Here is a 23,023-nt window from a genome sequence, read left to right on the forward strand (position 1 = left end):
GTGGCAATCAAGTTTTTAGATTAAACAGAATAGCTAAGAATTTTTGGTAATTTTTTTTCCACTACAAAAATTCATAAATCTTGACATTTTATCTCTAGCCACTGAGTCTCAGAAAAGACTGGTGCTTCCTGACTTGTAGAGATCATTTTTCGGCAATCGTCTCATTATTGTCAGAGGCAGAATCATAACAGAAGGTGGCACCTATATAGATAACAAAGGAGCAGACATTCCCAATAGGTGGTTACAGATCACCTCTTCGTCCTCTCTGCATAATGACCTCTGCACAGGTCACAGAGCATGCCTAGAAAAACCTCCCATAGAAGTCAATGATCATCTCCAGTCTACAGATTCACCAACCTCTTATTAAGCTCTCCCAATTGGCTCCTAATGAGTAGAGATGAGCGTTGTTCTACTCGAACTGTTCGCCAATCTCAAATTCGAGCTGTTTTGGGCGGTGTTCGAGCCGGTCGGCGAACACGAACAATTTGAGAAAAATTCGGCTGTTCGAGGTTATGTTCGATAACTGTTCGTGCACCAAAATCATAACTGGATTTTTTCTCAGTAATGATGAAAATTAATGTTAATACGCAGTTTGAGTGTACAGCGGGGCGGGGGGAGGGGCAGGGGATGGATCTCTGCAGGAACAATGAAGATCTCCATTTTTTTTTCTCTTTCCCGCATTTGCAGTGGGGAGGTGCAATCTGTCAGCCTATCAGCAGCGCACACACGGAGCGAAGTGCTTTTTTTCACACAAGCAAGGGCATGTGTGATTGGCAGTGTATGTCACATGTCCTTGCCCTATAAGACCAAGCCATTTTCCCCGTCGCCACCATTTTCTCACTGCTGCAGCTGCGTGTTAGACGGCACCGCTGTTGCTGTGTGCGCTATACCTTGTTAATTTCAAGCCAATTTTCGCACAAATATACAGATAGCTTGGGAGTAGGGAATAGTTGTGATTGCAGTCCTTTTAAGGACTAGGTTACAGCATTTCCTACGACTTTTATCAGGCAGGTCTGTGCTCTTAAATAGATAGATTGTGGGAGTAAAGACTAATTGTAATTGGAGTCCTTTTCAGGACTAGGTTACATCAGTTCCTATCAGTTTTTGCCAGGCAGGTCTGTGCCAGTGCTGTGCAAGTTTTTTTCACAGCATTTGGCTGAATCTAGCAAAGCTAATCCTTTTTGGCCTATTGCAGAGTGTGTTAGTCAGTGGAGTAGCCTATCTGTGTTGCAAGATATACCACCTGTGTATAGAATACCAATTTTTTTACTGCACCTAGTGAAGTAAAATCTTTTGGGCATAGCATCATTCTATTAGTCCATCTATACTGACCTCCATCAGGTTGCAAACTGAATATAATTTTTTTCTGCATCTAGCTCTGAAAAAATATTTGGGCTTCTAGCAGTGTGTGGGACTTGGTCTATTAGTCCATCTATACTGACCTCCATCAGGTTGCAAATTAAAAATAATTTTTTTCTTCATTTAGCTCTGAAAAAATATTTGGGCTTCTAGCAGTGTGTGGGACTTGTTCTATTAGTCCTTCTATACTGACCTCCAGCAGGTTGCAAATTGAATATAATTTTTTTCTGCATCTAGCTCTGAAAAAATATTTGGGCTTCTAGCGGTGTGTGGGACTTGGTCTATTAGTCCATTTATACTGACCTCCATCAGGTTGCAAATTAAAAATAATTTTTTTCTGCATCTAGCTCTGAAAAAATATTTGGGCTTCTAGCAGTGTGTGGGACCTGGTCTATTAGTCCATCTATACTGACCTCCATCAGGTTGCAAATTAAAAATAATTTTTTTCTGCATCTAGCTCTGAAAAAATATTTGGGCTTCTAGCAGTGTGTGGGACTTGGTCTATTAGTCCATCTATACTGACCTCCATCAGGTTGCAAATTGAATAAAAAAAATTTCTGCATCTAGCTCTGAAAAAATATTTGGGCTTCTAGCGGTGTGTGGGACTTGGTCTATTAGTCCATCTATACTGACCTCCATCAGGTTGCAAATTAAAAATAATTTTTTTCTGCATCTAGCTCTGAAAAAATATTTGGGCTTCTAGCAGTGTGTGGGACTTGGTCTATTAGTCCATCTATACTGACCTCCATCAGGTTGCAAATTAAAAATAATTTTTTTCTTCATTTAGCTCTGAAAAAATATTTGGGCTTCTAGCAGTGTGTGGGACTTGTTCTATTAGTCCTTCTATACTGACCTCCAGCAGGTTGCAAATTGAATATAATTTTTTTCTGCATCTAGCTCTGAAAAAATATTTGGGCTTCTAGCGGTGTGTGGGACTTGGTCTATTAGTCCATCTATACTGACCTCCATCAGGTTGCAAATTAAAAATAATTTTTTTCTGCATCTAGCTCTGAAAAAATATTTGGGCTTCTAGCAGTGTGTGGGACTTGGTCTATTAGTCCATCTATACTGACCTCCATCAGGTTTCAAATTAAAAATAATTTTTTTCTTCATTTATCTCTGAAAAAATATTTGGGCTTCTAGCAGCGTGTGGGACTTGTTCTATTAGTCCATCTATACTGACCTCCATCAGGTTGCAAATTAAAAATATTTTTTTTCTGCATCTAGCTCTGAAAAAATATTTGGGCTTCTAGCAGTGTGTGGGACTTGGTCTATTAGTCCATCTATACTGACCTCCATCAGGTTGCAAATTAAAAATAATTTTTTTCTTCATTTAGCTCTGAAAAAATATTTGGGCTTCTAGCAGTGTGTGGGACTTGTTCTATTAGTCCTTCTATACTGACCTCCAGCAGGTTGCAAATTGAATATAATTTTTTTCTGCATCTAGCTCTGAAAAAATATTTGGGCTTCTAGCGGTGTGTGGGACTTGGTCTATTAGTCCATCTATACTGACCTCCATCAGGTTGCAAATTAAAAATAATTTTTTTCTGCATCTAGCTCTGAAAAAATATTTGGGCTTCTAGCAGTGTGTGGGACTTGGTCTATTAGTCCATCTATACTGACCTCCATCAGGTTGCAAATTGAATAAAAAAAATTTCTGCATCTAGCTCTGAAAAAATATTTGGGCTTCTAGCGGTGTGTGGGACTTGGTCTATTAGTCCATCTATACTGACCTCCATCAGGTTGCAAATTAAAAATAATTTTTTTCTGCATCTAACCCAGCCAATAGTTTTGGCCTAATACCACAGTTTGGCCACTCAGCTCTGCTTGGTTACCATCCATTGTTTTTTTGTGCAAACAACTCCAGAGTTGTGAATTAGTTAACCACCAAAATGAGTGGAAAAAGGCCTGCTGCTGGTGGAAAGGGGAATAGGCGTGTTGGGAAGGGGAAAAAAGGTTGTGTCCGTGGGGTAGGTGCAGAAGAAAGACCATCTTCCAGCCAAACTAAAATGTCTACTTCTTTTAGCGGACAATGTGATAAGATCCCTTTCTTACGGCCACGCCAATCGCTACAAATTCCAGATGAGGCACAAAAACAGCAGGTGCTTCAACGGATATCAAGTGCTCCTTTAAGTGGGCTCTCCTCCACATCAACTTCAACATCACAAATACTCCAGTCCTCAAAGGTGTCACCCAAATCGCACTTGCTTCCTCACAGCTCCCAAATCTCCAGCTGCCCGTCTGAGTATGAGGTAGAACAGATGGTTGAGTCTGCAGAGCTGTTTACTCATACTATAGCCTGGGAATCAGAGGTCGACTGCAGCGCTTCTGTGAATCCAGACAAGGAAATGATCTGCACTGATGCCCAGAATCTTTATGAGTCGGATCCAGGACCAGACGCAGAAGGTTCTGACCATAATGTAGACCCTCATTCCCAAACTGTAACTCCTGTTGGTGGAGACAATGAGGAAGACGATGATAAGACTCAAATACCTGATTGGAGCGACAACTTTAGTTTTTTGTCAGGGCAGGAACAGGTTGGCTCTGAGGACGACGGGTGTGATAACGCACAGGGTGATGATGATGAGGTCGGAGATCCCACTTACTGTCAACCCACAGTCAGCCAAGAGATGAGGTCAGCAGAGGAGGTGGAGGAAGATGCTAGTGACGACGAGGTCAGGTTGCGCCTTCCTGGACAGAGACGTAGTACTGGAAGCACGTCAACAACTGCATCCTCAAACACAACTCTGCCTCTCACCACAAGTCGTGGTGGCTCTTCAGGTCGCATGGGTGCTAAGCCTTGCATAGCCTGGGCATTTTTTCAGATCGATAAAGATGACCCAACTCGTGTTATCTGTAACATTTGTCAGCAAAAGCTAAGTAGAGGCCAAAAAATACATAGTTTGAGTACTTCATGCATGAACCGGCACATGGACATGAAGCATAAGTTGCAGTGGGAAGCTCAGTGTGCTACAATGCGGCCTAGCCGGCCGGGCCAACCACCGTCTGCCATATCTTGTGCATCCGCGGCCTCTTCATCCTCTGTGACTGGGGGGACAGCAGTCACACCTGTTTTGGGGCGCAGACCTGCCACCTCTTTACCCGCAACAGCCAGCGTGATTGGCAGGTCATCATTTTCTTTGGAGGTGGTAACACCAGCTGGTCTTGAGCGCTGTCCGACATCGATAGCACCACCTTTGGATCAAGGCAACCTAACATGTCCGCCTGCATCTTCCTCACAGACCGGCAGTTTGCCGGGGACACCCTTATCAACCCCGTCTAAGCACAATAGCCAGCCCTCGGTCCCTCAGATGTGGACAAGTAAAAGACCATTTCCTCCTAGCCATGAGAAAGCTAAGAGGTTGAATTTCACCATCTGCAAGCTCTTGGCTACAGAAATGCTGCCTTTCCGCCTGGTGGACACAGAGGATTTTCGAGACCTTATGTCCGTCGCAGTGCCCCAGTACCAGATGCCCAGTCGGTACTACTTCTCAAAGAAAGGTGTGCCTGCGCTCCACCAGCATGTCGCACACAACATCACCGCTTCTTTGAGAAACTCTGTGTGTGACAGGGTGCATTTCACCACAGACACTTGGACGAGTAGGCATGGACAGGGGCGTTACATGTCGCTGACTGGGCACTGGGTAACTATGGTGACAGCAGGACAAGGGGCTGCTGTCCAAGTCTTGCCGTCCCCACGAGTTGTGCGTCAATCCTCTTTATGTCAAAGTTCCTCCACTGCTTCTGCCTCCTCAACCTCCTCTCGGTCTTCCACCTGCACCCAAAGCCTGTCTGGTCATGCCACAAGCTTTCTAACTGCACAGAAGGGATCCTGCACACCTCCTTACTATGCTGGCAGTAGGGCTCAACGTCATCAGGCGGTTTTTACATTGAAATGTCTGGGAAATGTGAGTCACACAGCTGAGGAGTTGTGGTCAGCTCTGGAGAACCAATTTCATGAATGGTTGTCTCCACTGGACCTGAAACCAGGGAAGGCCGTGTGCGACAATGCTGCAAACCTGGGTGCGGCCCTTCGCCGGGGCAATGTCACACACGTGCCTTGTATGGCTCACGTGTTGAACCTGGTTGTCCAGCAATTTTTAGCCCACTATCCCAGACTAGATGGCCTTCTGCAGAGGGCACGGTCGCTGTGTGCTCACTTCCGCCGTTCGCATCCCGCAGCTCAGCGACTTACATCTCTACAGAAGTCGTTGGGCCTGCCACTTCACCGGCTAAAATGCGATGTGCCTACCCGGTGGAATTCAACTCTGCACATGTTGCAGCGACTGTGGCAGCACCGACAAGCCCTGGTGCAATACGTTCTGACGTATAGCCTGGGCCAACGAGATTCAGAGGTGGGGCAAATCACGCTGGAGGAGTGGTCTCAGATCAGGGACCTATGCACCCTTCTGCACAGTTTTGAAATGGCGACGAAGATGTTTAGTGCTGACGATGCCATTATCAGCATGACTATTCCGGTGATTTACATGCTGGAGCACATGTTAAACAGAATTCGGAGTCAGGTGGTGGCACAAGAGGAGGTGGAGGAAGTAGAGGAGGAGGAGTTGTATGCGGAAGGGCTAACATCTGCAAGGTCCAGACGGTCGGCAGCACCAAGGCGGCAGGCATGTGAGGGTGGGGGAGATGATTTTACCAGGGCGCATGGTAGCAGCCAAACTAGTGAGGAAGGTGCAGGAGCCCAGGAAGAAGTGGAGGACGAACTGATGGAAGACTCATCAGATGAGGGAGACCTTGATCACATTTCTGTTGTGCGAGGTTGGGGGGAGAGGACAGAGGAAGGAAGCATGATTGTTACCTCGCCACCAACACAACAGGGACTTGGTGCTCCTGGATGCGCAACACACATGAGTGCCTTCTTGCTGCACTACCTGCAACATGACCCTCGAATTGTGAGAATTAGAAATAATCCTGACTACTGGGTTGCCACACTGTTAGATCCCCGGTACAAAAGTAAATTTGCAGAAATTATTCCTGCCATAGAAAGGGATGCACGCATGCAGGAGTATCAGCAGAGACTGTTGCAGAATCTTACATGTGCTTTTCCACAAAATACCAGTGGTGCACGTAGTGAATCTCACAGTTCCAACTTGCCAACCGTGGGACCGTCAAGTGTTCAGCACTCAAACCGTAACAGAACCACAGTATCTGCTGGTAACATCAATTTTGCGGAATCATTTCACCACTTTTTTAGCCCATCCTTTGCAAGGCCACAGGAGACAAGAAGTCTGACACATAGTCAACGCCTAGAGACGATGGTACAGGAGTATCTCCAAGTAAACATTGAAGCCACGACTGTGTCACTGGACCCTTGCTCTTTTTGGGCTTCCAATCTGGATAAATGGCCGGAGCTAGCCACTTACGCCTTGGAGATCTTGTCATGCCCCGCAGCCAGCGTTCTGTCTGAACGTGTGTTCAGCGCTGCTGGTGGTGTGCTGACAGATAAGCGCACGCGGCTCTCCACTGATAATGTAGACAGACTCACGTTCATAAAGATGAACAAATCATGGATCCGAAACGACTTTTCTACCCCTGTGTCATCCTGGGGAGAGTAAAAGCTTGATGATTGGTTAAAATCACCCTACCAACCGGTTTAAGCTTTCAAATTACTAATCATGTTTATCTGTATCTTGACTGGAAAATAATTTGGGCTTTGTAGCAGTGTGCAGCACTGATCCTATTAGGCCATCTATAATAAGCTTCACCAGATTTAAAATTAAAAATAATTTTTAGCTGCATCTAGCCCGGAAAATAATTTTGGGGCTCCGAGATGCGCAAGACACATAAGTGCCTTCTTGCTGCACTACCTGCAGCATGACCCTCATATTGTCAGAATTCGAAGTAATCATGACTACTGGGTTGCCACACTCTTAGATCCCCCAAACTTTTCGATCAACCTTTTCATTTTAATAAAGACCAAAAAAATGGTCATTTTTGAAATTATAAGCATTAGCAGGTTGTTAGAAACTGAAATCAAACAGTTTTCAACTCAAAACTTTATTCTAGGTGATGTTACATTTTCACATAGGACCCCTTGTTCGAAAGGAGCTTCTGAACTCTCTCGTCCATTGAATTTGTCAGGTTTTGGATGGTTTCTGCTTCAATTGTTTTGCATGAGGACAGAATACCCTCCCAGAGCTGTTGCTTAGATGTGAACTGCCTCCCGCCATCATAGACACTCCTTTTAATGATGCTCCAAAGGTTCTGAATGGGGTAGAGGTCAGGGGAGCATGGGGGTCACACCATAAGTTTGTCCCCTTTTATGCCCATATCAGCCAGAGATGCAGATGTTTTATGTGCAGCATGAGATGGTGCATTATCATGCAGAAAAATGATCTTGCTGTGAAATACACGGTTCTTCTTCTTGAACCATGGCAGGAAGTGCTGTTTGAGAAAATCCACATACATTATGGAGTTCATCTTTAGCGCCTTCAGGGATCCTAAAGGGGCCGACAATCTCTCTCCCCATGATTCCAGCCCAAAACATTACTCCACCTCCTCCTTGTTGGCGCTGTAGCCGTGTTTGCGTGGGGTGTCCATCAACCAGCCATCCTCCACTCCATTCATCTGGACCATCGAGCGCTGCACGGCACTCATCCGTGAACAAAACAGTTTTGAAATCAGTCTTCATGTAATGTTTGGCCCACTGGAGCCGTTTCTGCTTGTGTGAAGTGGATAGAGGAGGTCGACAGGATGGCGTATGCACAGCTGCAAACCTCTGAAGGACCCTGCATCTTGTTGTTCGGGGGACGTTGGAGGCACAAGCAGCTTCAAAAACTTGTCTGCTGCTATGACAAGGCTTTTTTGCCGCTGCTCTTTCAACCTGACGTAATTGCCTGTAGGAAAGAGTCCTCAATTTGCCCTTATCAGCACGCACACGTGTGTACTGTGAATCAGCTACATACTTCTTGATTGCCAAGACACTTCATCCTGATCATCGCACAATGTTGATTGTAGTCATGCCTTGACCTAAACACTCCACAATTTGTTGCTTCTCAGCAGCCGACACATCCTTTTTCTTTCCCATTTTGGCAGAAAATGTAGGCTGCTTAATAATGTGAGAGAGCCTTCTTAAGTAGTCTTGCCTTTCATTGGACACACCTGCCAAACTAATTAGCACAGGTGTCTGCAATTGCTTACAGTGATATAAAGAGCCCTGACACACATCACCATCAATGAGTTTAACTGACAAACAAACAAATTCTTCCCTTATCACTCCTAAACACTTTTTGCATAATAATTTGGAACGCGGTGTACATGTGCTTTTCCACAAAACACCAGTGGTTCACGTAGTGAATCTTACAGTTCTAACTTGCCAACCGTGGTCTCTATGGAATTGTTCAATAAAGGGCCCAAAATTAAGATAACATAGATGGGAGAGGTCTCTATGAATAGGAATTCCTAAGTATTTGATACCCTGTGAGGGCCAGGCAAAGGGAAAGTTGGACTGGATGGAATCCTATATGGATTTAGGGAGGGAGACATCGAGGGCCTCAGACTTCGCTGCATTGATTTTAAAATTTTACCATGTAACAAAGTGATCTATTTCAGCCATAACAGCAGGGATGGATATATGTGAATGAGTGATATATACTAGGACATCATCAGCAAATAGAGAGCACTTGTACTCGGTGCCTCCCACCTCAATCCACCTAATATTGGGGTTATGGCGAATTGATGAGAGCAGGTGCTCCGTCACTAGGATGTATAAGAGAGGGGACAGAGGACATCCCTGCCTTGTCCCATTGGTGATTGTGAAAGGTGATGAAAATGTTCTGACGCACCCCCTGGGCCTTGGGACACCCGGAGCCGGACCCTTTTTGGTGGATGCTGGTGGTTGTAGTCTTCGTGGCGGCGATCCGGTTCCGTGGCTCAGGGCGGTCAAACCAGTGGCGGAACTATTTATGTGGTTTTGATGTTTAAATGTCCGACTACGCCACCCGTGGATTGCGGTCAGAGTGAACCGCCGCTACAGGGCAGACCGCTAAGGCTGGTGTTGTGGGTGCAGCAGAGCGTAGCATAACTCCCCACGGGAGGAGTATAGCCTCAGGGCAGTGTATGCGGAGGATGGGGGTGATGGTGCAGGGCAGCAGCAGTAACGACACGGAGTCAGTGATGCAGTTCAGGGCCTTTACTCACAGTTCTTATTATCCAGACCACGTCTGCAGGTAACGGCTGCCCACGTCGTACTGTGCTCACCAGGTGAGGGGCTCAGACAACTCCCAGATAACTTTGGAGCGCTTCACAGGACCCCCTTTGTGTGTCCTTTGTCTGGCCTTTCTTACCAACACTTCTGTCCGGCTGCCTCGGGCCTCCTCTTGGTAAACTTGGCGCCAGTTTCCCTGACCCTATGTGGTGCCTTCCTAGCGGGTGGAGCAAGGGGCTGCGCCACATAAAATGTCAGAGCCTCCGGTTTCTAGCTGAGGGTCGTTTCCTGCCTCCACTAGTTCGGGGACCGGTCTCCCCCTTTGGCCTGACCCCTCCACGCAGGTGGATTCGGGCGTGCGGTGGCGACTCGCCCGTCCGCACCCCTGGGATCCCTTCATTCCTCGTTCCTGGAGCCTTCTCCGCTCCTCTTCCTTCCTTCTCCCTCTTGCAGGCCTGGGCCTCTGTTACTAGGCCCGCCTCCGGAGCAGAGCTCATGCAGAGCCCCTGCTCCCTGCCACTTCTTCTCAGACTTCTCTGCACTGAACTAAGATGGTGCCCACCTTTTATACTCCCTTCTCAATGCACCCAGGAACTGCTTCCTCCCTGCTCCTGCACTGCAGGGTTCCCCTTCCTCAGTGTTCCCTCCCCCCACTCCAGCCAGGGACAGGGACTGTCGTGCCCATCTCAGGGGCATATTGGTCGCCCTGCCCCACGGCAATGTGGTGTAATGCATGCAGGTGTCGGGTCCTGATCCACACTCCATCCTTATCTGAGAGTGAGATATCACACCTCTGGGTGAGGTGCAATACGTCTGTAGCAACCGAGCCCTCGGTGCTACAGTTCCATTTATCTTCAGCCTAGGTGACGTATTGTGATACAGGGCCGTGATTTTGGCTATAAAAGGGTCCCCTAGACCCCTACCCCAAGCTTTTTAAGAGAATCATATATGGCGTGCCAGGAGACTCTATGGAATGCTTTCTCAGCATCCAACGAGAGTATCTACTTACAAATTTTTAACTGCATCTAGCCCAGGAAATACTTTGTGCCTAGTAGCAGTGTCTGCTAGTCAGCGGATTATCCCGGCTGTTAAGCAAGCTACACCACCTGTAGTTTGGACACTTAATTTTTTCAAAGGAAATGCTTCGGGACCACGGGATACTCAGTGAAGAGCATCAGGAGGCACCCCAAGGCATAGGGGCTGGGACTGGCACTAGGATGCCTTGCGGTGGACAGCCGAGCTCGATCCTTATAAAAGCTTTTTAACTGCAGCAGCTTTAGTGGACGCTACTGGAGCTGGAATTACGCGGCTGCTGGCATGAGACTTGCCCTCCAATAGATCCTTGTAAATGGATTTAAAGTGTATTCATTCAAATTAGAGGGACAATTTAAATTAAAAAGCTTACAGCTGCCTCCACCACAGGGGGGCTCTCTCGACCCACCAGCGGACAGGCACCAGTATTGGGAGAGGGGGGCTGGCCGTCAGGGTTCACCGCGGCTCTGGCACAAACCCGGCGACACGGAGGTGGCACGGGCAGGAGCGGACTGGCCGTCTTGGCTTCTCACTTTTTGGATTTTAGAAGGGCATGACATGCCTATATCTGTGTCTCCCCCTCCTTTTACTCCTCCACCTCTTTTCTTTTCGCATGACTATATGTACTTGTCACTTTTCCATGTGTTAGTTGTGTCTTCTGAGCAGTTTGTCAGCTTTTGGACACCTTTGAAGGTGTTTTCTATGTGTTTCTATGTGTTTTTGTTTGCCTGCCATTGGTTTTAACGGTGTTCGAAGGTGTTCGACGAACAGTTCGACGAACAGTTCGGCGAACACACGGGTGTTCGACGAACCGAACCGAACTCGAACACTACGGGGGTGGCTCAACACTACTAATGAGCTTAACTGGCCAGTTCAAAACATGGTTAGGTGGAGTAAGAGACGCCCCTACTCCAACAACCAGGTCCTAATCCAGTTTTTAGATTCAATGGAAATCTAAAAGAAAATGCCTCATTTTGTTGCACACACCCCGATTACTTAAATGTTGACACTTTAGAAGCAGGGCCGGCCCGAACGTATAGGCGAACTAGGCGGCCGCCTAGGGCGCCGACCCTAAGGGGGCGCCAGAGAAAAAATAGAAAAAATTATAAAAAATCTTTTCAAAAGGCAAAAAGTTTTAGGGATGGAAAGAAAAGTGTACATAAATTTTTTTACCATAAATTTAAAAGAAAAAACGTTGAGCTTCAATTTACGCACGGAAAGGAGGCGCTAAACTACGGACGTGAGTCGTTTGCATCGTCTGCTGACAGGTGTTTGATCCCGCGCGTTTATTTTGCTCCTAAGTTTTCAAATGTTGGCAAAGCAAAGCAAACAACCAAAAATGCACACACTACACTAAGGGGGCGCCCGAGAGAAAAAAATACGTATACTTAAAAGGTAGGTGTACCATATGGCCTATTTATACATAATTTGGACTTTAGGTACTAGGTACTAGTTGGCGATTATATTGATAGATATCATCAGCAGTCGATGCGGCTAGTGGGAGGAGTCTGTTTTGACGCATTGGCGTAGACTGCCTGGACTGCCAGTCAGGCCAGCTAAGGCAAGGGAGATAGTATCTACGTTTTTTGCATATCGGCGCGCGCGATTATAATATTTTCGAGGTATGTCTCTACTGTTTGCATGCTTTATCATGTGAGCCATTGCTGTTATTTTGTATATTCATTAGATTCATTGTTCCATGAGGTTTCATGAATGCAAATAGAAAATAGGAGGGTTTTAGTAAATTTTTGGCCTAGGTTCTAAAGTGTTAGGCGCTGCGAGGTAGGTATATTGTTTTGATTTTCAAAAATATTGGAAACATTGGAAATTGTTAAAGAAATTTGTGGTTTTTGTCTTAAAAGTAAAATCGTATTATATAATGTTCAGATAACAATTTTAATCGGCGCGTTAACTTTTAGGTAAATGCTGTGTGTTGTAACGAGTCATGGCTGATAAGAAGAAAAAACTTTCGGGGTTTCAGAACCGTAAAAGAAAAGCTGAGGAGGAGAAATCACTTTCAAAAATCAAAGGGTCATTTTTAAAATATCTAAGCAATAGAAATGAAGACGCGGAATTCCAAACGTTGGAACAACAGGCTTCTGTTGCCTCGGAAATATCGAATGTGGGAATAGAATTTGTTTCTCATGCTGAAAATAGTGAACTACAACCATCAATATCTGGTGGTAGATCTGATCAAAGTACCAGTATTGACATGGAGGCTGGTACATCTATAGAAATACTACGCAAAGACTATTCGGACGATCCCGCTATGTGGACCGTAATCAATGATTACTTACGCCTAGATGTAGTAAAACTCGGCCCCACACAAGTTAAAGATTTCGATTTTCTTTTGGACACTAATCGTAGAAAATTTTCTTGTATTCACTATAAACGTCGTCTTGTCAATGGTGAAAGTCTTGAACGCAATTGGCTAACTTATTTTATTCAGAAAAATTCAGTTTTTTGTTTTTGCTGCACGTTGCTTCCAGACTCATCACTTCAACTAGGAATCATCAAACGCTCAGCCTTAGGTACTGATGGTGTAAATGACTGGAAAAACATATCTGCTATTTTAGCCAGCCACGAAAAAAGCTAAGATCACATGATTAGCTTTCAAAATGGGAAGGAACTCGAAAATAGACTTAAGATGAACAAGACCATTGACGAAGAACACTTACGCAAAATTGAAGAGCAAGAAAAATACTGGCATCAAATTTTAGAAAGGTTGATAGCTCTAGTGAGGGTACTAGGTACGCAAAACTTAGCGTTCCGTGGATCAAATGATGCATTGTTTGCATCTAATAATGGGAACTTTTTGAAATTTGTGGAGTATTTGGCTATGTTCGATCCCGTCATGTGGGAGCACATTCGGAAAATCCGGGACAAAGAGATTCATGCACATTATTTGGGAAAAACAATACAGAATGAGATGATTCAACTGCTAAGTAATGGTATTCAGGAAAAGATTCTTGACGATGTCAAAACTGCAAAATACTTTTCTGTAGTGCTGGATTGTACTTCTGACGTGTCTCATGTTGAACAAATGACTATCATTGTTCGGTTTGTTTCCGCATCAGAAGACAAAAAGTTTGAAATTAAAGAGCACTTCTTGGGATTCATTCCTGTTTCTGATACAACTGGAGGTGGTTTGACAGCCGCTGTCTTGAACAAATTTGAAGAACTGTCGCTCTCTGTGGACAACTCACGAGGGCAAGGCTACGACAATGGGAGCAACATGAAGGGAAAAAACATTGGACTACAAAGACGAATTTTGGACATAAACCCACGTGCATTCTTTGTGCCTTGCAGCTCCCATTCTCTAAACTTAGTCGTCAACAATGCCGCTAAATGTTGTTTTGGAGCGACAACTTTTTTCCTGTTAGTTCAAAATCTCTACGTATTTTTCTCTTCGTCAACTCAGCATTGGGAAGTACTCGTGCGTCATTTGCCATCTCTGACTCTAAAACCTCTAAGCGAAACAAGGTGGAAAAGTAGAATTGATGCTCTGGCCCCCCTCCGTTACCAATTGAGCGAAGTCCATGATGCCCTAATGGACATAGCAGAAAATATTAGTCTCACAGGAAGCTCTGGAAATGTCTCCCGGCTAGAAGCTCAAGGTCTTGCTAAACAAGTTGGAACCTTTTCTTTTGTTACATCTGTTCTAGTATGGTTCAACATTTTGTACGAAATCAATTTGACAAGTAAGTTACTTCAGTCACAAGAATTCGATTTAGCTGCTGCTTCTCAACACCTTGACAAAACAAAGAAATATCTGCAATCATTAAGAAGCGATGAAGAGTTTGAGAAGCTGTTAGTTGATGCGAGGGAAATCGCAGAAGAGCTTGGCATACCAGCTAATTTTGAGTCAAGTTCTGCGCCAAAACATTTAAAGAAAAAAAACAGACAGTTCTCTTATGAAGGGAAAGATGAGCCCATAAGAGATGAGAAACAGAGTTTCAAAATTAACTTTTACTTTGCGATCTTAGATACTGCTATAAATTCAGTTGATGAGCGGTTCACTCAGCTGAAAGAAATGGAAATGAAATTTGGATTTTTGTACCACATCCGTTCACTTGAGGGAAAACCAAGCAAATTTGTTCTGGATAAGTGTAAAGCTCTGGAAAAGTCTCTTACACACAACGAAGTAAAAGACATCGATGCCATGAAGTTATGTGGTGAACTGCAGGCAATGTCAAGACGTGTTCCTGAAGATTCATCACCAAAAGACGTTCTTGAACTTTTGCTTAAATCTGACTTGAAAGAAAGTGTCCCCAACCAGGTGGTGGCTCTAAGAATTCTTTTGACTCTGCCTGTGTCCGTGGCCTCAGGAGAGAGAAGCTTCTCAAAACTAAAGCTAATTAAAACATATTTAAGGGCAAATATGACGCAAGAGAGGTTGGTTGGGTTGGCAACAATTTCGATAGAATCTGAAGTTGCTAAACAAATTAATCTCGGTGACTTAGTGTCATCCTTTAAAAAAAAAAAAGGCAAGGAAACAAAAATTTTAATTACCTATGGTCGTTTTTGTTTTATGTTATTGATTACTTTGTATATATTTGTCCTATACAACTTCTCAGAAGATTAAAGACTTAGGAGAGAGTTAATTAATCATTGTTGTTGTGGTTTATTTTGCTCCTAAATTTATATCCCAAGTTTTCATCTACTGCCAAGAATAGTAGGGGCGCAACAAAATAGTTTCGCCTAGGGCGCTGTAATCTCTCGGGCCGGCCCTGTTTAGAAGTAGCACTGACACAATATACATACAGTATAACATTATTTCATATGACTTTATGAAGCTGTAGCAGAACTCTTGTCTGAATCATTAGAAGCTATGTAAGCTATGTGCATGAAGTAAGCCGTGCATCAAGTTACTGCCATTTAGGAAGCAGTTTTGGATGCTGTACTTAGCCTCTGCACAACATCACTTTTCCATGTCTGTTTTCTTCACAGGCCGTCTCAGCTCAGGTAATGGATTACCTGTATGACAGCTGGAGGAAGTATGAAACGGAGTGCCAACAGAATATGTCCATGGAGCCCCCTCCAACAGGTGAATTACATGTCTTTATCATATGCTTTCGAAATGTAGGCTCACTATGTATTAACGTATTAGCAATCAGTAACAGAAGACTTTATAGAAGAATAACAAGATTAGTTTTTAGTTTAACTAGTCCAATATATTTAACCAAACTGGTCTTTCTTGGTTTTACAGCTGTATCTGCAGGTTTGAGTGTAAGGGCTTGTTCACACGACCTTATTTTTTGTCCAAGTGCTGTCCGTGAACAGCATTCTGACCAATGTAAGGGTATGTGCACACGATGCAGAAATGAAGCAGAAAATTTCTGCATCATTTCTGCATCTCCCTGGCAGAAAAAACGCATGCGGATTGTACATGCGTTTTTCCTGCGGAATACATGCGGATTCACATGCGTTTCTGCATGCGGATTGACAAGCGCTTTCCAGGCGATTTTAGCATCACTTGGAAAGTGCTTGACAACTAGGTCACACTATATAAATCCATGCAAACAGCATGGATTTATATAGTGTGACCCGAGAGAGTGTATATACTTACCTCTGATGGCCCGCGCTGTCCTGCTTTACAAAGTTCCCGGCTGCCGGCAACTTTGAATTGAAAGACCTGCCGACGTCAGCGTCACGTGACCCGTCACATGACTCTGACGTCACCGCAGGTCCTACAACTCACTGCAAGTGCCGGGAACCAAGCGGGAGCGCTGCGCGGGCCGACAGAAGGTAAGAATACATTTATTTTTTATTTTATTCTTTTTTTACAGCTTTTTTAATGGTACCTGGGTGTGGATGAGACTCTCCTCTCCTCCACACCCGGGTACCATCCGCATATTAGAACGCGCCAATAACGCAAGTACAAATGCTGTCTTGCGGAATTGGCGCGTTCTAATGCAAGTCAATGGCGGCAAAATCGCCGCGTTTCCGCAAAATTTATTGACATGCTGCGGATTTTTGACCGCAGCGTTAACGCTGCGGAAAAATCCGCATCATGGGCACAGCACATGCGGATTTCCATTGGGGAACATTGCTTCCCTTCTACCATGCGTTTTTCATGCGTTTCCGCGGCGTTTACGCAACTGCAAAAACGCCGCGGAAACGCATGAAATACGCATCGTGTGAACTCAGCCTTACTCCATGTGGCAATGAAAAAAAATGTGAAAAAAAATCGCAACATGCACTAGATTCTTCCGTGCATCAGATGAGACTCGCACATTCAAGTCTATGGAGGCACAAAAAAAATTGGATGCCATACGGAGCCGCAGTACAGCATCCGATTTTTATGGATACATTGCAAATCTGTAACATTGGAAACTGTAAATTATCCTGTAAATGATTAATAGCTGCTGCTATAAAAAATAAAGACTGCACACGGATGACAAGTGTGAACCTACCCTGCCAGGACTAAAATCAGTCCCCCCATTTGACTATCAGATTCTAAAGGCAGACATTTGGGAAGTTGTTTAGCAGAGTCCAGGACTGATGTCACATAAGTAGAACAAAGTGGTTAACAGAGATTCTCCTTCCTTGGCTAAAAAAATAATAGCCCTGCAAGAATAGGAATGTGGTCAAAGAGCACTCTAACAAATGGAAGGACAATTCATTTGTTGCCCCATCAAGTTCAACGCTGAGTTCTTTTTTCTTAAAAGCTTCACGAAAAATTGAATTTTTCTTTAATGTAATTAATTTCTATAATTGAAATTGTGGTGTTCCCTTAGGATTGGTCTGCAACAGGACATTTGATAAGTTCTCCTGCTGGCCAGATGCTCAACCTAATACCACTGTCAATGTCTCTTGTCCCTGGTTCCTGCCTTGGTACAAGAAAGGTAAGACATCTTCAGTAAGTTTCATTAGCAATAAATGAGTCCTGCAGTAACAAGATTGTCCCCTCTCAGTGCAGCATGGCTCAGTATACAAACACTGTGGACCAGATGGGCAATGGGCACCAACGGTGCATGGCCATCCTTTACGCGATGCCCGGGAATGTCAACTTGACCAAGCAGATGTGGAGGATCAGGTACAATTATATGGAGTTCTCTACAAACATCGATTGCTGATGTTTTATATGTTCTACAGAGCCATTATTGTCGGTTGGAGCTCCAGTCCCTTATGAGGTGTCATTACACTAATTGCATAGCTCATTTCTAATAAGGGATTGGATCCATGAGACTCATTGTTCCTCTAGCTGGTAGTTCCTGATGTGTGGTGGGCTTTTTGCCATGGCATTCCTCCACCCATTTCCACTCACTGACTTTAGGTTGGGTCCTGAGCTTGCCAAAAAACTAAATGTATGAATATTGTCTTGCCAAAAATCTAAGTTGTTTGAATTGTTATATCCGGCTTTCTTACATAAGAAAATGTAGACATAAGCAAGCAAATCATTTTGGAACCAGAATTGTGGTTCTACTGGTGTTTCATTGGCATTTAGAGTGTTTCTTTAAGAAGGTATCGTGACAATACTAATTAGGGAACCAGGATTCTAATAAGCTCCATATTCAAAACCTTCCACAGTTTCTCTGTATTCAAGACTTTTCTCATGCTGCACCAATTCAATGGAATGCGTTACTCAATTAACTACCAACATCCATAGTTCCTCAGATAAACTTTTAAAGCACACTTTTTTTCTTTTGGCCAGGCTTACCACCCAATCTACATTTTTCAGAACACACACGGATACTGGCTAGGTGACTGACTGAGCCATCTTTATGTATACTTCCTTAATGTTTTTTTTAAATAAAAGATGACTACATAAATATAATCACTTCTACCATTTAGCTCACTCCTAAGCTCTTGCAAGTAGGATCTTCTTGCCTCTTGAATTGTTAATTAGTTTGTTGTATGTAATGTCTAAATCTAGTTGTACATGTACCATCTGCAAGGTGCTGCTAATTATGTTGGCAATGTATAAATCAATATTATTATTATCGCCTGATTTCCTCAGTTAAGGTTCCTGGTAGAGGTTAATTTAATACATCCTCAAATTCTATTGAAGATTAGAGACAACAAATATTCTTAACTTTAAGGTCCAACATATAGCTAGGAAAAAAGTGGTCTTGTAGGTTGGATATTTTTGGGAGTTTGTTGTTCATATTCTCAGGTGTATGAACTTATCAAGTATTTATTTGCTTATATAGCACCATTAATTCCACCAGCACTTTTACATCATCACTGTCCCCACTGGGGCTCTCAATCTACATTCCCTATCAGTATGTCTTTGGAGTGTGGGAGGAAACTGGAGGAAACCCACGCAATCATGGGGAGAACATGCAAACTCCTTGCAGAACTTGTCCTTGGTGGGATTTAAACCCAGGATCCCAGCGATACAAAGCAACAGTGCTAACCACTGAGCCACTGGGCTGCCCTAAGTCCAGTGGATCAGTTTCACTGGCCATCATAAGCAGACAACAGAACATTATGTGTATGGGTTTTTAACCTCAATGAGTGGACAAATAGACAAATGTCCATAAATTTCCAACTATACAGTAATGTCTATCACAGAAGTAATATATCTTTTCTGCTTAGTTGGTGACGTAACATATACAGAACGCCAGGTTACTTTTAAAGGTAGGGGTACGGATAATGCATTGACAGTCCACATATGAAGATTAAACACTGCAAAGCAACTACAACAGAGTAATACAAGCTAATACGGAGGATGTCTGTTTCTGTCGGATTATGTTATTGGGTGATTGATGTCTTATGACTTAGGTTGTATAATGGAAAATTACTTTAATAGGTAATGTGATCTGAGCTAAGTCAGAGTGCTTCAGTAAACAGTGATGGTAGAAGCTGAAGCTCCATGTTGATGGAAAATGTACATGGTGATTTTTTCCTTTTTCTTTCATTTTTGATTAAAATGTGATTGTGCTTTTTGTTATCGATAACAGATCTGTTGTTCTTAATTTACAGGAAAGGTTTGCCAAGACCTATGAAAGCTTTAAGGTCATGTACACTGTAGGATATTCTATGTCTGTGGGGGCACTCATACTGGCACTTGCTATTCTTGTGGGATTCAGGTAGGTGGATGTTAAGGTGGAAACAATTGCTCACCCCTAACATATTTATCTGGAAAAATCTCTTTAAATCCAATTCTATCCCCAATCTCTCCTGATCTCTGGGATTTTCCCTAAATATGGCCTGACACATTAGTTAATTTAGGTGGAATTTTGACAGTTGTGTTTACGGACTGGCCAATGGTCCTTTGACATCTTCTGTTGGTGGAAAGAAACATCTGACAGGATAGATGTCAACACTATTGAAATAACATGCATTCTTCATTAATCTGAACAGGAATATGGATAAGTCAAGGCTAATAAACAATGTGCAAGATCAGTTTAAAGGAGGCCAGTGGCCATAGACATGAGATATTAGTTGGTAAATCCACCAGTTTGGGTGGGAACTGCAAGCAGTTCAACCAGTACTCTAACAGCTAAGACTATCTGTACTACAATAGTGCTGGAAACGGTTATGGATTGATTGTTGACCATTAATCTTACCCTCAAATGATTTCACAGTTCTAATGTCTGATATCACACTTTTTTGCAGTAAACTCCATTGTATGAGGAATTACATTCACATCAACCTGTTCATCTCATTCATTCTGAAGGGAGTGTCTGTGCTAGTGATTGACGCCATGCTGAAAACCCGCTACAGTGAGAAGATTGAGGAGGAGTATCTACATGTCTGGCTTAGTAGTGAGGTGAGGGGTTATATGCCTGCATGAAGTCATTCTGTAAACACATATCATCGGGAAATAAAAAAAGAAGATCCTCTGTTGTTGACCTCTGTTGTTGCTATTGGGTTTTAGCATCTCTTTGGAATCTTTATACCTGTATGATCCATGTAGTTTGTCATGTATAATCCTCGATGGTTCTTAGATCTCATTCAGTTTTCAGGTGCGTGTTCTATCCATGGTTTTCTCAAATAGGACGCATACCCATTGATGTCCCTGTCCTTTTTTCGCCCATGTGTCTGCAAAAATCATGGAAACTTGTCCATTTTGATCTGAGTCATGGATTAAAATCATCCTTATCTGTGGATCTATCCATGTGTTGTCCATTTTTAACTTTGTAATGGATAGGAGATGCTAAGCAAGCCTGTCTCAGTTGGATGAGATAAAGAGAACAAAGCTGGAGAGTTGCTGCACTGACATCATGGTAGGGTAACCAGAACATTCCTTATGACATGTGCAATATTAAAAACATCCTCTTAAAAAATATATTTAGGTAGATAATCTCATTAAAGGGTTGGTCTGATACCTAAAATGTTCTGTCAAAATATCTATTTTTACACACTTACCACTTTTGTAACTAGTTTCATTATAAAATACCCTACACCTCTCCCTATCCTGCTAATACCTAAATGTTTTATATTTATTTCACTTCCTGTGATGTTTTGTTTAAGAGGATTCCCAAACAAGGAGTCATCAGGAGGCTGGAGCTGCATTCACTTCCCCACACAGTCTATCAAACCAACTGAAACAGGATGTCATCAGTGGGAGGCACTGTAGTCACTTGCCACAGGTTCTTTCATTGCCATGGATTCAAGACATCTTCAGATGGGAACTATGAAAAAAACTGTGGTAAGTGACCACAGCGCCATCCCATGATGACATCCTATTTCAGGTGGAAAGTGATCGATGCTGTGGAGAAGTGAGTGCAGTCCCAGCTGCCTGATGATGCTTCATTTGAAAATCCTCTCAAAAGAAACATCTCAAGAAGTGAAGTAAAAAAAAACACTTAGAGATTAGCAGGATAGGGAGAAGTGTTGGGTGTTGTATAATAAAGCAAATTACAAAAATGCTTAGTTTGTAAAAACAGTCATTTATTAAGGTTATTATAGATATCTGGCCACCACTTTAATGAGCAAAGGAAAAAAATATTAAGTATTTTGAGGTTTAATAAATGACCTCTAATCAGAGATGGATCAAATCATGGGAGATAATTGGAGTGATTCCCATTCTCCAAGATGGTACCATATCAGACAGAAAGTGTGGATGATGATTAGTGTTGAGCCACCCCCGTAGTGTTCGAGTTCGGTTCGGTTCGTCGAACACCCGTGTGTTCGCCGAACTGTTCGTCGAACTGTTCGTCGAACACCTTCGAACACCGTTAAAACCAATGGCAGGCAAACAAAAACACATAGAAACACATAGAAAACACCTTCAAAGGTGTCCAAAAGCTGACAAACTGCTCAGAAGACACAACTAACACATGGAAAAGTGACAAGTACATATAGTCATGCGAAAAGAAAAGAGGTGGAGGAGTAAAAGGAGGGGGAGACACAGATATAGGCATGTCATGCCCTTCTAAAATCCAAAAAGTGAGAAGCCGAGACGGCCAGTCCGCTCCTGCCCGTGCCACCTCCGTGTCGCCGGGTTTGTGCCAGAGCCGCGGTGAACCCTGACGGCCAGCCCCCCTCTCCCAATACTGGTGCCTGTCCGCTGGTGGGTCGAGAGAGCCCCCCTGTGGTGGAGGCAGCTGTAAGCTTTTTAATTTAAATTGTCCCTCTAATTTGAATGAATACACTTTAAATCCATTTACAAGGATCTATTGGAGGGCAAGTCTCATGCCAGCAGCCGCGTAATTCCAGCTCCAGTAGCGTCCACTAAAGCTGCTGCAGTTAAAAAGCTTTTATAAGGATCGAGCTCGGCTGTCCACCGCAAGGCATCCTAGTGCCAGTCCCAGCCCCTATGCCTTGGGGTGCCTCCTGATGCTCTTCACTGAGTATTCCGTGGTCCCGAAGCATTTCCTTTGAAAAAATTAAGTGTCCAAACTACAGGTGGTGTAGCTTGCTTAACAGCCGGGATAATCCGCTGACTAGCAGACACTGCTACTAGGCACAAAGTATTTCCTGGGCTAGATGCAGTTAAAAATTTGTAAGTAGATACTCTCGTTGGATGCTGAGAAAGCATTCCATAGAGTCTCCTGGCACGCCATATATGATTCTCTTAAAAAGCTTGGGGTAGGGGTCTAGGGGACCCTTTTATAGCCAAAATCACGGCCCTGTATCACAATATGTCACCTAGGCTGAAGATAAATGGAACTGTAGCACCGAGGGCTCGGTTGCTACAGACGTATTGCACCTCACCCAGAGGTGTGATATCTCACTCTCAGATAAGGATGGAGTGTGGATCAGGACCCGACACCTGCATGCATTACACCACATTGCCGTGGGGCAGGGCGACCAATATGCCCCTGAGATGGGCACGACAGTCCCTGTCCCTGGCTGGAGTGGGGGGAGGGAACACTGAGGAAGGGGAACCCTGCAGTGCAGGAGCAGGGAGGAAGCAGTTCCTGGGTGCATTGAGAAGGGAGTATAAAAGGTGGGCACCATCTTAGTTCAGTGCAGAGAAGTCTGAGCAGAAGTGGCAGGGAGCAGGGGCTCTGCATGAGCTCTGCTCCGGAGGCGGGCCTAGTAACAGAGGCCCAGGCCTGCAAGAGGGAG

At 43.9% G+C, this 23,023-nt stretch overlaps 1 protein-coding gene across 3 annotated transcripts in view; it reads left to right on the top strand.

Moving 5' to 3' along the window:
• GCGR (glucagon receptor) overlaps positions 1–23,023 on the top strand; it is a 165,694-nt gene that overhangs the window by 105,915 nt on the left and 36,756 nt on the right. For all 3 annotated transcript variants that reach the window (XM_073684205.1, XM_073684204.1, XM_073684206.1), the window contains 5 exons: positions 15,506–15,602; positions 17,296–17,403; positions 17,473–17,594; positions 19,487–19,593; positions 20,123–20,276. In XM_073684205.1, coding sequence (XP_073540306.1) covers positions 15,506–15,602; positions 17,296–17,403; positions 17,473–17,594; positions 19,487–19,593; positions 20,123–20,276 — 588 coding nt within the window. The remainder of the gene's footprint in view (positions 1–15,505; positions 15,603–17,295; positions 17,404–17,472; positions 17,595–19,486; positions 19,594–20,122; positions 20,277–23,023) is intronic.

Source organism: Phyllobates terribilis, unplaced genomic scaffold (genome assembly GCF_046119375.1).
Source record: "Phyllobates terribilis strain yellow unplaced genomic scaffold, ASM4611937v1 Scaffold_5__5_contigs__length_657084704, whole genome shotgun sequence".
NCBI lineage: Eukaryota > Metazoa > Chordata > Amphibia > Anura > Dendrobatidae > Phyllobates > Phyllobates terribilis.